This window comes from Alligator mississippiensis, chromosome 2 (assembly GCF_030867095.1).
Source record: "Alligator mississippiensis isolate rAllMis1 chromosome 2, rAllMis1, whole genome shotgun sequence".
In the NCBI taxonomy this organism is placed as follows: Eukaryota; Metazoa; Chordata; order Crocodylia; family Alligatoridae; genus Alligator; species Alligator mississippiensis.
Window position 1 is genome coordinate 97,906,623 of NC_081825.1, and position 15,377 is coordinate 97,921,999.

The 15,377-nt window shown below is 37.7% G+C and overlaps 1 protein-coding gene across 11 annotated transcripts in view; it reads left to right on the plus strand.

Moving 5' to 3' along the window:
• The window catches only part of LRBA (LPS responsive beige-like anchor protein), a 611,727-nt gene that overhangs the window by 563,784 nt on the left and 32,566 nt on the right, over window positions 1-15,377 (plus strand). For all 11 annotated transcript variants that reach the window (XM_019481504.2, XM_019481508.2, XM_019481505.2 and 8 more), the window contains 3 exons: window positions 533-595; window positions 6,921-7,076; window positions 12,559-12,726. In XM_019481504.2, the coding sequence (XP_019337049.1) occupies window positions 533-595; window positions 6,921-7,076; window positions 12,559-12,726 (387 nt within the window). The remainder of the gene's footprint in view (window positions 1-532; window positions 596-6,920; window positions 7,077-12,558; window positions 12,727-15,377) is intronic.

Here is a 15,377-nt window from a genome sequence, read left to right on the forward strand (position 1 = left end):
AGATGTAGGCTTGTAGAATTATTTGTTTAGCTTTATTCAGACTTGTGAATAAGTGCTTTTTGGAGATGGATGAAACGTTAAATACAACGAGACCAGAAGATCCCTGTCTCCATCATAAACTGACATTTTTTAAAGTCCTTTGTGTTTTGCTGTTCAAAGCAGGCTTTTAAAAAGTAAAGGGGGAAAAATACTATTTGCTACAGTCAGCAGATGGTTGTCAAATTTTGTTTCCAGTGCTCTTTACCACTTAATTTTGTTTTGTTGCGACAGGAGAGGTTGCCAGTAAAGCATCTGCTGTAGCTTATGGCTCAGGATCGGAGCTGCTGCTGATGGCACAGATTCAGAATGGCACTAATCTAAAATAAATGTTTAATAAGCAGCCATGAAAGCACCTGGAATTTTTTTATTTAGTAAAGGCAGAAGAAACTTGGATGACTAAACAGTTGTGTGTAGGGATTGATTTATGAAAATTTATGTGGCTTAACATGTTAAAATAATGCAGAGTTTTAAAATATTCTTTCCTGAATTCCAGCTCATCAAGGTGCTGTACAGGACCAGCCATACCAGCTGCCAGTGGAAATCGATCCTCTCATAGGTCTGTCACTTCCTTCTCTCTTTGCGATTCATTAAGCTCTGTATGGTGGCCCTGAAGTGTAGATTACGGTTGTTTTTCACTTGCTGGTTGCTGGGAATGGAATTTTCCTGATAAACCATTTGCATGCAAATTGGAATGCAATGAGCTGTGGCTATGCTGGTATTTCATCAACTCCCCCTCGTTGGTTTGCCTAATTTGAACAGGCCTAGGACGTGTGTCAGTGAAAATTAATATGGATGCTGTAATAATGTGTGATTGAGAATGTGCATGAAGTACTGTCAGGATAATATTGGATCTTTTCATCACTCAGACTTGTTGATGAGCAGGAGCGAGGCACGTTATGATGAATTGGTGCACCGGTAATGTGATGGAGCTCCTTTGCTGGGGAAATTTTCATAATAACAGTGGGGTTCTTAACAGCACCGTGTTGTGAAAAATAAAACCATGGTGCCAGAGCTTTATCATTAAAGGAGATCAATCCTTTCTTCATAGACCTGCTGTTCAGGCTGAGGGGATTAATGTGCAATTGCAAAGCGGTTCCAAAGTTGAATTATATTGCCCAGCCAGTTTTAGTGTTAAGATATTAGTATTCATTTTTTCTAGGGCACTGCATCTTTTGGAGCGCCATCAGCAGTTAAATGTTTTTTCTTTTATTAAAAGGGGAGCAGAGTCATGCTTTTGTTTAAGTGTGTATAATAGATTATTTTATGAATTGTTGAATTGGTGTTTTGCATTTTAACATATGGGTCAGGTTTTTTTACATTTATAAACTCTTATTTTTGGGGAGAGTTTACTATTTGGTTATAATTCAGCTGCCTGCAACTTGGTTCATTATGTTGCCTTACAAGAAAGTGTTTTAAAAACAGGAATAACTTCCTAATTTTCTGTGTGACAAGGAAAAATATCAATTGTCTTTTAAAAAATTTTCATACTTAAAATGTAGCTCATTTGAAAAAAAACAAACAAGCCCTCTTATTCTCAAACTAGTATTCTATTGCATGAAAATGGGAGCTGGATTAGCAAACCAAGAATAATCATTTATTCTTAATCTAGAGTTTTGCCTGACTCTTGAATGTGGTGGTATGGTATTCTTGCATAGTAGCCAACTTACCATAGTAGAGTAAAATAACTTGTCTATTAGATCAATTGGAATTAATTTTCCAAAATTATATGTACATCATAACTTCATAGGTACTGCATAATACCTGTCTATAAGACTGCAGTGGTTTCAAAACAGCCACTGAATTATATTGAATAAATTATATGATGACTAGAATATATATGATGCATAAGCTAAATGCCATCAAGTCTAAAAAAAATCTAAACACAAATTGGTGGATAATTTTAAAATTCAATTTTCCAAATATTTTCTGGTATTTTTTCCTACATTTCTCTTATCTCAAGCCTACCTGTGTACTAGAATGCTTAATATTTAAAACAGTGAGGTAGAAACTAATAGTGTTGTATGAAACCTGATATTGTCATACATTAATATTTACATATAATGCCCGCATTTTGATAAATTTCAGTGTAAATGGAAGAATATAAATCAGACATCAAAAGATGTTTAAAAAACACAGTTAAACACCCAAGGAATTAACAAAGATTTACAAAAGCCAGTATAATTTTGCTTGTCTGGCTACATTTCCCCCTTCCCTATTATAAGGAGCATTGGAAAAAGAGATTCAGTTTAGATGTGCCTTTACATTTTTACTATTTATCAAAACCATACATGCTATTCAGGTTAGTATTTCCAAAGAGAACATTTACCTTGAATTTTTTGTAATACAGACCCACTTAAAATAAATGCAAAACCTCTGAAACTTGGTTTAAAGTTTTTTCCCCTCTATATCTGTTCATTTAGTAAGTTTCCTAGCAGCACCCAAATTCCTTTGGACATATTTAAAAATAAAATGTCTAAAGGCTTTTTCCTAGCACTGTTAAGTACCTTTACTGAGCATACACTAGTAATTGTATGGATAATATTAAAGGTTTCTAATTGTGACTAGACACATTTATCTAGAAATGGCACCTAAGAGAACTACAAAATTATACTTTTATGGTTGTAGCAGGAATCTTGTTGTAATCTTAGTCATAAGAAGGGATTCATGTTACTCTCCTTCTGCAGTTCCACAAGGAGGATGTTATAAAATAGTAATGTTTGTTATGAAATGAATTTTAGATCTTGGCATACAACACTTTCTGAATGACTGGTTCACAGCAAACCTGTGTGTTGATTGTTTCTTGGTTTTTGTGTGTTGTTGTTTCATAATAATAATATAGAGCATGCATTTATAGAGGACTATTATTACTTTGAGGCCTCAACTGAAATGCAGTCCTGTTGTGTTTCCTGTGAAAACACACAGTTATAGTCCCTCTACTGAATTGTTTACAATATAAATAGGTAAGACACCGAAGGTTAGGAAGTGTTATCATCATTTTACAGACAGGGGAGACAAGACATGGAGATTACACACTTGATCCAAAGCCCTATGAAAGTCCGTCTCCTGCATTGGTCTGTACTAGAGCTGGGGACTCAACTCACCTGAGTCTAACTAGTGCCAAAGCTACAGAATCAAACTTTTTTCTTCCTGTTTTTACTGTTCTCAAATGAATCTTCCACAAATCCCCACGTGTGAGGAGTACAATACTGCCAGAAAGCGCCCTCTCAATATAGGCTCAAATAAAAACCCTCAGACCTTCTCATAGATGGGCTAGTAGCAGTTGGTTCTAACTTCATCACTTGGGCTGAAGTTTCAGATCTTTCTAAATGTTTGAGCTATGTTTTTTCATGCTTTCTGCCTGTCTCAGGCATATTGTATTTTTTGTTTCTTTTAAAAAAATACTTTAGGCAAAATGGTTCAGTTGTTTCCAAGAATGAAGCCAGTGAAAAGTACGTTATTTTTCCAAGGATAAATTCTACTGAAATTAAAAAACAACCCTCCTTCCCCCTGCCCTCCCACCCCCTCCCCTCCTCCCCAAACCACACTTGCACACACACACTCCCTCTCTCTTTCTCTGTCTCTCTAGTGCTGACAACCCCTTTGGAGGATGGTTTTGAAATTTGGCAGGATAATAGCCTTTGTGCCAAGGATGTGTCTTTTGCCATCCCTGTCACAATTGGGTTCAGATTTGGCTGAGTTATAATCCTTTGAAAGCAGAGATCACACAAGCTCAGTAGAATCAATTGGAATCTGGTATATTTTTTCTAAAGAATCTGTCTACACTGAATATGCTCCAGCATGGGGATGAGCAGGATGTTTCTGTAGTTATCAGTCTGGGGTACAGTGTGCCATACTGAAGTCAGGTCTGAGCCACTGACCTGAGAGCTGGATGACTCTCACTATTGTGCTCCATGACAAGCCCCAAACTATGCACTGGCAGCATAAAGAAGTAGGCTACCTAACTTAATGCAGAGGGGACAAGTGCCATGGAGAGGAATGGGAAAATAAATTTGGGGTGTCCCAGAATTTGGATGAGGAGTTATGAAAAGGAAAACCAGGGGTAGGAGCTTGTGAGGAATGAGGGGAAGGGTGCAATTGGAGAGCAGGGATGTAAGGAAGAGCTGGATTGCATGAGAAGCCAGGAGTGGTTAACTGGGACTGGCACATGGGGATCTGGATCTATGCCTTCTAGAAACACTTCCCTCTAGACTGTGGACAGATTCCCAGGCTTTGCCATTTCTCTGCTGACAGCAGATAACTGTGGAAAGCCATTAGCAACGTGCACACACATCTCATTCCCCTCCACTACTAGACTATATGGATGATGGCAGCCTACTTCTGCTGTCAGGTATTCAGCTATTGCAAGTTGCAGAAATGAATCCAGTTGGTCCAAAGGATCTAGCCCTGCTGATGAGCCATGAGATGGTCAGTAATTGCCAAATGATGAAATTTCCAGGTAAAGGGGTTGGTTTGCCTCGTCTGTATTAAAACGTCTCTGCAACTTCACTTCAGTCTTCTTGTGCCTGTACATGAAAATTTAGTTCTTAATTTCATGATCATGTACTATTTTGTTCCACCAACACTCAGTGGTCAGTCTGGGGTGCAGAAGTTGGAAAGCATGTAGTAAATTAGGTGTGGGACTGCAGAAAGAGAAAGGATGATATTTTGATTAAGGCAGTTGAATGCTGCCCTAGAGAACTGGAGTCTATAGCTGCCTCTGCTATAGAGTTCCTATGTGGTGCTCAGCAAATTTTTGAACCTGGCTTTCCTAGGTATTCGCAAGTTGCAGATCTCTCATTTTCTTAGTAACCAATTTGAAACTTTGTTTCCAAAATGCAAATGTAGAGAGCACTTGCAGCTACAACTGAAGTCACTGGGTGCTATACTTTGAACATAAAAAAGGGCTGCATAAAAGCTATTAAAAAAATAAGGTCCCAGGCATCTCATATTGGACATTCAAAATCAGTGATCTCAGTCTTTCAGTGGGTTTCTCCATTTGTAAAATAGAATAATGTCACCTCTCGACTCACAGGGATAGAGTGAAACTAAAGCTATTGGAGCATATTTGTTTAAAAGCACTATGGGATCTGATCCGTAATCCCCAAAATTGTGTCTCCTGCCATCACACACATGCATAGAAAGAGGCATATTTATGGCATCAGGGATTAGATCTTGATTGTGCCCTTTATACTTGCCAGGATCATGATCCTGGGACTAGGGCTGACAGTCAACTGATTGTTGGCCCTGGGACCACACCTGGGTCAGTTTGAGACAGGATAGTACCAGGGTTGTTAGAGACCACATATGGTTTTTGGATCAGGACAGACAGTAAGCTAAATGTTGGAACTGGCCCTGGGGAGCCCTAGCAATGCTACGTGTTCAATTTAAGGTGCCATACAAACTAGCCATAATAATGTTCTACATTGTATGTGAAACATTTTTATGGCTGGTTTGCCATTTTATAGCACCTTAAATTGGGTGCACATGTAGCTAGCACCCTTTCCAGTTATGCTGTAACACATTAATCATAGCATAAATGTTACATGTAGAGGGGTCATAAATTAAATAATGTATATGAAGCACTTAGATGCTACAGTGATATGTGCCAAATGAGAGCCCCTGAAGCAATTAATTATTCTATATTTAGTGCAGTGTTTCCATAGCCTGTATATAAGCTGTATGCTGAGCAATGCAGGGAAAACAAAATATTGAGAAAGTCTTGATAAGTGAGCCCCTTATATTCTCTGTGTGTATAAAAATAGAAATCCATATGATAAAAACGGACCATGATCATGTAATCAAAGACTGTCATAATGCATTCACAAGAGGGAATCAAGGAGGTGCAGGTAAACTTAATTCCTAATGCCTTTATTTTTTAACTTTTGATTGTTTACCTTTGCAACGTTAATGTGTGTGTGTGTGTGTGTGTGTGTGTGTGTGAGAGAGAGAGAGAGAGAGAGAGAACTTTAAATAAGGCCCATGGAAAACCAGCAGAAATAATCTGCTTTTATATAATCTCTTAATATATGGTTGTAAGATTCCTTCCTAAAATCTAATTGCTATGAACAGGGAATATGGAAATAACTATCTATAAAAACAAGATAGTGCACCTTGCGACTATATGTCTTAGGTTATATGAAGTATTTTAAGTCTTTTGCCATTTTGATCTCTCATTGTGTTAAGGTCACAACACCCTTCCCCGCCCCCCCCCCCCCCCAACGAAGTCACGTTCTTTAAAACAGAGGTAATAATATTTCCTAGGTATGGATACTTTGATAATTAATTAGTTAAATTTTCTATGGTGCTCCAAAATTGTAAAGTGCTAAAAATCCTATTATTAATACTAATAATTGTGTCAGATATGTATTATATTTTCATCATAATAGCACAACCATCTCTGTTAACATTTTGGAAGAGTAATATTGTTAGCTACCACATAAGACTATTGTTTGCAATTATACCACTTTTTTTCTCTGGTAGGAAAGAAATGATTAGGCATTTTATTTCTGTCCCCTTCATTCTTGCAGTTATTTGCCTTTTTATTTTTCTGTTTAATTTTACTTAAGGAGAAGATGAGTTGCATCTGGGAGGTTATACTACATGAAACTATTATTATTCCCAAAAGTGTAATGGGCACTTTATTGTACAGCTAGAAAGATATAGTTCCTGCCGCAAAGGGCTTACAATTAGATTTTAGATAAGATGTAAAGAGGGAGGGTAATGAAGTGGTGGGACGGAGTTGAGGGAGCATAAAGGTTAGCAGCAATAAGATGAGTTTACAGTTTAGGTATGAGCATAACAGTTTGAAAAGGTAATAGAATTCAGTGAATATCAATTCTAAAGTCCTTACTCTGTCTGTTTTTGTATCTTTTTCTTTTCAGCCACCAATACAGGTATGCACAGGAGGCAAATCACTGACCTTTTAGACCAAAGCATTCAGGTTCATTCTCAATGTTTTGTCATCACTTCCGACAATCGTTACATCCTTGTGTGTGGCTTCTGGGACAAGAGTTTCCGAGTTTATTCTACTGATACAGGTAAATATAACTTTAACACTAGACTTTAACACTGTTATAGTCTAGCTTGAATAGTTTGGAATTGAGGAGTAAAGTGGATAGGAACAGTATTCTTTATCCTTTAGTGGCCAAATTGTTTTCCGTTTACTACTACATTTTTTTCTTCCCTTAAATTATGACACCGGGGAGAGGGGAGGCAGGAGGCAGAGAACTAAGACAATTCTTGGTTCTTCCACTGTATATGTATGTAACATCACGAGCAGAAGTTGCTGGTTACCATCTTTGTGTATGCCAAGGGCTCGTGTTTAAGTATATCACCTAATGTCAATTATATATATTCTTTTGTCTCTGCCTCCCAAGAGGCACGCTAAGCTTAACTCTGTAGATTCACAAGAAAACTAATCTGTTGAATCTTCATGAAGTTTTGCATACTAAGAGACTTAATTGTTTTTAGAATACTTATCTGAATGAACTTATGTTGTTCATATGTATTGAAGAAAAATAGTTTAAGAAATATGGAAGAAGGCATATGGAAGAGTACCGGAACATATAAAATTTGAGAAAGGAAAACCTTGTAAAGCCATAAAGCTTGAGGAGCCCAAAAAGTATATTACAAGGATGGAAATACAGCCGTTAGAAAGAATGAATTTATTCACATCTTGTAAATTAGTCAACCTGATTAATATCCATTAAGTCATTGCAGCAGTTACATATTTCCAAAGAACAGAATTCAAATATATGTCAGGCAAAGTTGAAAAGAATTGAGTGTTACTGTCATGGAACATCAGGAAACATAGGTATGATTTTCTTATAACTGCATTATAGCACATTTCTTTGGGATTAACTATGGTTAATGTTTGTGGACTACCAGCCTTCTAGTACAGTGGTGCTCAACCATGTTGCTTGGCAGTCCAGATGGGCAGTGCCTAGTCCATCCATGGGCTGGATCCAGCTGGCGGTCCCAATTCAACACCTGGGTGGATGCAGCACACCTAATCTGGCTGTGTAGAAGAAGGAGGGGGAAGGGCATGGGGAAGAGGGCTTGACCCAGCCCCAACTCAGCCCCACAGGGGGAAAGGAGGCATGGCTTGGTCCCAACCTGGATGCATGGGGAGACAGGAGAGGGGGCAAGGGGGCATGACTTGGGCCCAATCCAACTACAGGGGTGTTTGGCCCATACCCAGTCCAATTGTACAGGGTGGAGGGGTCATAGCTGAGCTCCATGGATTGAAAATTTTGGCAGCAGGGGAGGGTGGCCATATTAATTGCCACTACTCCCCTTCTGGCAAATTTCCTGACTGGTGCGAAAGCCCCATGAGCCAGATGCGATGGCTCCGTAGGCTGCATTTGGTCTACGGACCAGAGTTTGTGCACCCCTGTTCTAGCAGATTATTAATCTCTAAAAAATATCTGATGCTTGTTGTCTTTTCCTAAATAGATTTGTTAATAATGTGTTTTGCATTTGCCAAACCAAAATATTTTATAAAAATCCATTAATATTAAACTTCATAGGAAAATTTGGAGGTGGTGGTATATCTGTCATTTCTGGAATTTAATATGCTTCTGTTGCAAATGAAAAGTTCCACATGCTATATTTTGACTGCATTTCTTTATGCAGAACCTTCTATTTAATTGCCCCTCTTCCTTATTTTTTAACCTTTAGTGATGTGTTATATATAGAAATCTTTAGAAAACGTTCTACATATTTTCTTGAATGCATAAAATAATTATTAATTAATCTGTTCTTCAGTGTTTCTATGCTGAAAAGTGGACATTTTCACAGCGAAAAAACTTTATTTTGGTAAACGTAACAAATCTCATCTGCAAATATTAAATATTAAGTCATTGTAATTGTATTTAAGTCATAGAGATTACTGAGAAAATTTCTAGCATAACTAATTATGATATGCTTAAACATAAAATATTTACACTTGCTAGGAAAGTTGTAAAAAACAGAATGTTTATTTCTGGCTCTTCAGTTTGTTAGTACCTGATATACAATCAAAATCCGGCTGAAGTTACAGTTCATTTTGTTTTAAATTAAAACAAGAATATTGCACTGAAATACTTCTCCAGAATCTGGTGGAACAGCAAGGGAAAAAGACTATGTGATCAGTAATGTGTAATGGCAAGCTATCGTAAGTGTTGATTTCAATTATATTTTAGCACTTACGCAAAAAAAGAAAAAGAGAACCTTTTTTTATTAGATTTTTGGGGGGTTTTGTAACAGGAACTTTTAACATAAATCATGCATTCTGGGCACTGCTAGTAGTGCAGAAGCACAATAAAACCCTTCCTCCAGCAGTGGGAATTAATTTCAGACAGCCCTTTAGATTCAGTAGTGCTGAGATTTGAGTCTGAATTTTTTTTTATTTGTAGCACAGCTGTCAAATAAAACATTAACTAGAAAATTTGTTCTGTCAAAAAAGGGATCTCCTAGTGCCTGTGGTAATATTTGATGTTACTGTGTAGAGAGAGGAGGAGTGGTATTAAAGGAAATAAACAAAAAAAAGTTGAAGAACCCCTATGAGATTGTCGGAAAGTAATTTTACTAAGTTAAAGGGAAACTGAGCATTTCTATTCTGAAGCTTTGGATAAATTGAGTGAGCCTTAGCCCCCAGGACAGTAACAATGCAAAATTAACAGGGTAGTACAAAAACCACGAGCAACTGTCAAACAAATAAGTTTTGAAGAACATTTTTTCTAGACTATAAGCCTAAAAGATAACTGCAAAAAAATCTCTTAAATTTATACCTGTTTTAAGAATAAACTTTTATGTTTTAAAAATATGTATCACCTTGAGTAGTTGAATAGCTACAGAAATGTCAGAAAACTGGATTGTGTAGTTGAATTCCTATTAAACTTTAAAAAAGTATTGATAAAGAAATGGAAGCTTCAGGGAAAATTGTTTTCTGAGTTTATATACATATTGCCTGAGGTTTATGTAACATGAAAGTATTTTGCTGCTACCTCCCTACAGGACAGCTGCAGGACAACAGCTTTTGCTGACCCATATTGCTGACCAGCCAGCAATTGACTGGGACAGTTACTTGACCCTGTGACCTAAGTGTAAAGCATTAGCCCAATAATAACTGCACTGATGTGACAAAACATTTTGGAGACCAAAAGAAAAAGTTTTAAATAGAATAATAAAATGTAATATAGACTAGACTTACCAGTGTGAATTCCTGTGCTAGATCCTATCCTACTTCTTAGGTGCCTTTGTATAGACCTGTTCTACTCTACTTGGATCCCTGAAAAAATGTGAATACATCTACTTTTGTAGTGTTGTTTTGTAACGAAGTTACAAAATTCAGTGAGGAAGAAGTCTCCCATTTTAGATTACTGTTTTTTCAGGGACCCAGATGGAGTGGAATAGGAACACACATAGTATCTGAGCTCACCTGAGTGGCATAGAAGGTGGTCTTTAGCCTACAGTTTTTAGTTTATGTTCCACTATCACAATCAGTTACTTTTCAGACTCATGGAACATTTTTTAAAATTATAAACTTCAACTCTCCTTTCATATATCTGTTGTATAACTCTACCTCCATGACAAAATCATAAAGTTTAGTGATGGACTTATCAGATCACTAAGTTTGTTTCCCTCCAGATACAAGATTGTTCCCTGTAATAAGTATACTTTCTACCATTTTGTCCATTCTAGATTTAAGTCTGCAGTGTGATAGATCTTCCTTCCACCATGTGTCTGTCTTAAGACTTTCTCTCTCCTACCTTGGGGGTCTTCAAGAGGAGGCTGGACAGATATTTGGCTGGGGTATGACCCTGGCACTCGTTCCTGCCCTGGGCAGAGGGTCGGACCTGATGATCTGTTTAGGTTCCTTCCGACCCTAGGTACCATGATATTATGATTAGTCCAGACCAGTACCTCTCCCTAGCAGTCTGTTTCTGATTCCAGCTTAAATTTTATTATAAAAGCACTGTAGTACTCCCTCATGTACCGCATTAAATAATTCCTCTCTTTCCAAGATGTGTTGCCGCCTCCTGAAATTTTTGGTGGTTTTCTCTATCTTAGACGTTATCTAGGGCCTTTAGTTTTTCATTATAAAACAGTCTGCCCAGCTCTTTTTATTTTTGTTGCTCTTTACTTGCTCTACTTGATTTCTAGTTTGTTCTCTTTTGTATAAATTTGATGCTTATAAATTAATGCAGTATTCTGAATGCAGCTGTCATGGAGCAGTGTAAAGAAAACATATAAGCTCTTACCTCTCAGCTGTGTAAATGCTTGGTGCTTTGGATCATGTACACGATCCAAAACTATATTGCCTTTTCTTTCTACCCTCTTATTGAAATTAATGTCTAATATGATGTCCACTACTAATGTATGTCATGTTCAGTATTATGACTTCCCTGTTTCCCTTTATCTTTAATTTCATGCTTCAGAACTATTTTCCCCGGGTAATATAGTTCGCACTTTTTAAAAGTTGATTCTTATCATTTTGCCATGTTTTGTAAACTAAGGCTGTCATGCTTCCATAATTTATCTTTATTTCCCAATATTTCAGTTTTTCATGGTAAGATGTATTAATGAGCATTTTACACTTTCCTCTTGATTGTTAAAGAAAATAAATACAGAGTATCCCATCTCCCAGTCCGAATGGTCAGATCCTAGTAGCTCCAGCAAGATGGATATTTGTGCCTATTTCCTCTTTCCACACAGTTAGTGTTGGAACAATGATGGTGTGCAGGCAGCAGATTTAAAGCCCATCAATGCTCTTGCTGTATTGTTGCATGTAGAAGCCAGCTCACGCATGTGGTCCACATTTCCTTCAGCCAAACTGCTGGAGAACAAGCTTTTCCCTACCATGCTTCCTTGGGGTGTGTGTTCTGATGGAAGGTTGTTATGGTCAATCTTGCACGTGTTGGCATTCATGCATGCAAACCCAATCTGCATGAGCATCCTCATGCACACATTTCTGAAATAAATTAAAATAAACACATTTAGGTTAAAAAGTAATAGGTAGCATTCATGTTTATAGGCTCATGCATTGCACATTTTTTACCGTGTAGCTGAAGTTGAGTTTATCTAGGTTTAGTTTGATATTAGTTTTTATGTATGTATATAGGCCTTGAGAATTCACACTGTATATAAGAAAAACGTAGCTCTTTGTGTATGACTTCTGAGCTTTTATGGGTATTGTTAGTGTTCTTGAAATCTATTTGAAATGAGTGGCTAATGTACAGTATGTGATAAAGGAACTAAGGTAGAAGTTTAATATTCTACAAAAATTCTCAGTTGGGTTCATTTTTCTTAGTTAAATGGTGAAAAATGGGACATGTTGATTTTTTCATATAACTTGCACTCTAAAATAATCTCCCTTGTACTCCAGCTGTTTAGGAATCTCTAAGTACCATCAGTAGGTTTATATTTTATGCTCCTTTCATCACTAAACATTTAAAAACAGATTCTGCCATGTTTTCTCATTGGTAAATGAGTTTTAATGCATAATTCCTACAAAAAAACCTTTTTAATATGTTTCAGGTAAACTGATACAAGTAGTGTTTGGGCACTGGGATGTTGTTACCTGCCTTGCCCGTTCAGAATCCTACATTGGAGGAAATTGCTACATTCTCTCAGGCTCACGTGATGCAACACTGCTGCTTTGGTACTGGAATGGTAAAACCAATAACATTGGTGACAACCTAAATGGTAAGTAAAACGTACATTATATGTAAATTGCCTGGAAGTGGCATGATACAACACCTGTTATTACAAAATTGTGTGTAATACTAAAAATCAAAGTACATGTTTAAGGTTTCTTTTCCACAGGTGGTGTTATTCTTATTAACTAAGGATGTCATAGAAATCATAGAAAAGTAGAGTTGGAAAGGGGTCCAAAAGACCCCCTCCAGAGGTCATCTAGTCTAGCCCCCCTCCCTGAGGCAGGATCATCCCTACCTAAACCATCAGTTAGATCCATAATATAACCTCTCCATCAATCCTAACACAACACAAGATATAACACTAACCTGCCACAGGTAAAGTATAGGAACCACAACAGCCAGTGTCCTGCTTCTTATATAAGGTTGTTAATATATGCTCAAGAGATCCCAGGTAGACTACAGAGGAAGGCAGAAACCCCCATAGTCCATACCAATCATACCAATTCCTTTCTGACCTGAATATGGTGGTCAGTCTGCTGAGCAGAGGAGCCAAGACCCTCTTGCCAGGAACCGCATCCAGCTTTGGTCCCAGCAGGAACATAGATGCATCCCAGGCAAAATCCCCTGTCTTCAGTAATTAAGCATAAGGAGAGCTTATTTTGACCACACAATGTAGAGATACACTTGTATGATGCATAACATTTCAAGTCTAAATGTTTGCCTCCCACACCTTGTAACTTTTTTGAGGGAAAACTCCCTTTCTGCTTGAAGTTTTGCATTCTTATTGTTACAAGTAAGGAGAAAACTGTTTCAGAAACCTATAAGTCAGTTGGGCTTGCTACTTCACATTGTCTTTGTGTATTTTATAATCAGTCACTTTAACATGAATCATTCAGTAAAAAAAAATTCTTTATCAATCTTATTATTTAAAAAAGTGTATGTTCACATACTGAATCCTTTGTTCACACTGTCATATTGCTATGGTCATCAATAAGGATGTGCCCAGCTGCTACTTAGTGAGAACAAGGAGTCAGGTATACAGTGGATGGATGAAAGTGACAAGCCACAAATATATTAATTTAGCACTAGGGAGTTGTGTTTTGTGCCTTCTCCCTGTTCTCACATACCGGGTGCTTTAATTGGTTCCAGTGCAAGTTATTGGCCTTGCAGCTTATAACCAAACCAGTAGCTCAGAGAAGACCTGCTCAGCCTACTCCTGGCATTCATCTCAGTTCATGAACCTCAGGTTCCCCACCTTTCCTATAAACACAATGTCTATCAGCAGACTCCAGTAACTATTCCTCCGGGATCTTGGCCTCTATTTTTTGCCTCCTGGCTCGCTCCTTAGGCCACTGGCTCAAGTTACAGTGAGCTAATAGTTCTACCTTCCTGATACTAAATTGTGAAACCAAGTTGCTTTCACTCAAGCTGGTCCTTCTGAATAGTATGAGAAAAGCAAAGCAGAAAGAAAAAAAATACCCACTGAACCTTATGCCAGTTTATCGCCGCAGGTAACATTTTTTTTCTGATACCAGAATAATCAATAAGACATACCCAAAGCATCCTAAGAAAACGATGTGCCCTTAGTACAATTAAGGGGAGATGAAAATGGAGAAGCTACTAGTAGGGGCAAGAAGCTTTTAAAAGCCAGGGAGAGTCTAAATAGTTGGAAGGGGTATATGAAAGCCAGCTAGTAAGAAGGTAAAGGAGTGGAGGAAGGGGAAAGTTGGCAGCATATGCTCTTGATTTCTCCTCTGTCCTGTTAACATCCATGCCAAGATCCCTTGTGTCCCCAGTGACTGTGATGAAGGGGGAGGAGTAAAAAAACTTGGTGTCCTCCAAAGATAAAAGGGTTTAAGACAACCCTGGTTAAAAACAGACCCAATAAAAGAAAGATATTTTTAATCTGGTATAAACTGTAGTTTTTTGATACAGTACCTGATAGCTTCCAGTCTGTAGTGTCATGGAATAATATCTTCAATGAGCATTGCACATGTTTTTTTAGTTATATTTGACTTTGAAAAACTGGTGATGGTTCAACTTAAAAAAAAAAAAGAAACTCCTGGAACTATTTATGAAAAGGTTGACTGAATACATTTGAAATTATTATCAATACTTGATCTTCTGAGATTAAATAATATGTGTTCATTTTTGCCACTGGTCATAAAGTCTACAAACTGCATAGCTATCACTCGAGCAGATTAGTAAATCTGCAGGCATAGTATAATTTAAATAACCTGAATCAAAGCAATGGAAAATCTTCCTAGATATGGTTAACATAATTTTGTAAGTACAAGAAGTGAATATTTTGGGTTCAAGGAGAACAAAGTCTCTGCAGGCACAATAAGCATGTATTGCAGTCTGTTGGCTCAGGGTAAGTGCAAACCTTGTAATATTCCTGAGGAGCCTGTAAACATAGAAAGCCCTGAGAAAATCCTGTTTTAGGAATTTAGGCTCATGTAGGAAGAACAAAAAAAAGCCTTAGTAGCAATAGCATAACTTGGTTTGTGTGGAGGGCGAGGGAAGGGAACAGGGGTAAGCAGAGCATCAACTCCGGGTGCCAGTTCAGACGGGGCATGAGAATGGCAGCCCCCATGGAGCCAGCGTGACTGTTCCCACTACTGCAGCTGCTGTTTGGGGAGCTGGGGCTGAGGTGGTAACAATTTCCATGTGTGGATGCCTCTGCATGGAGAAATC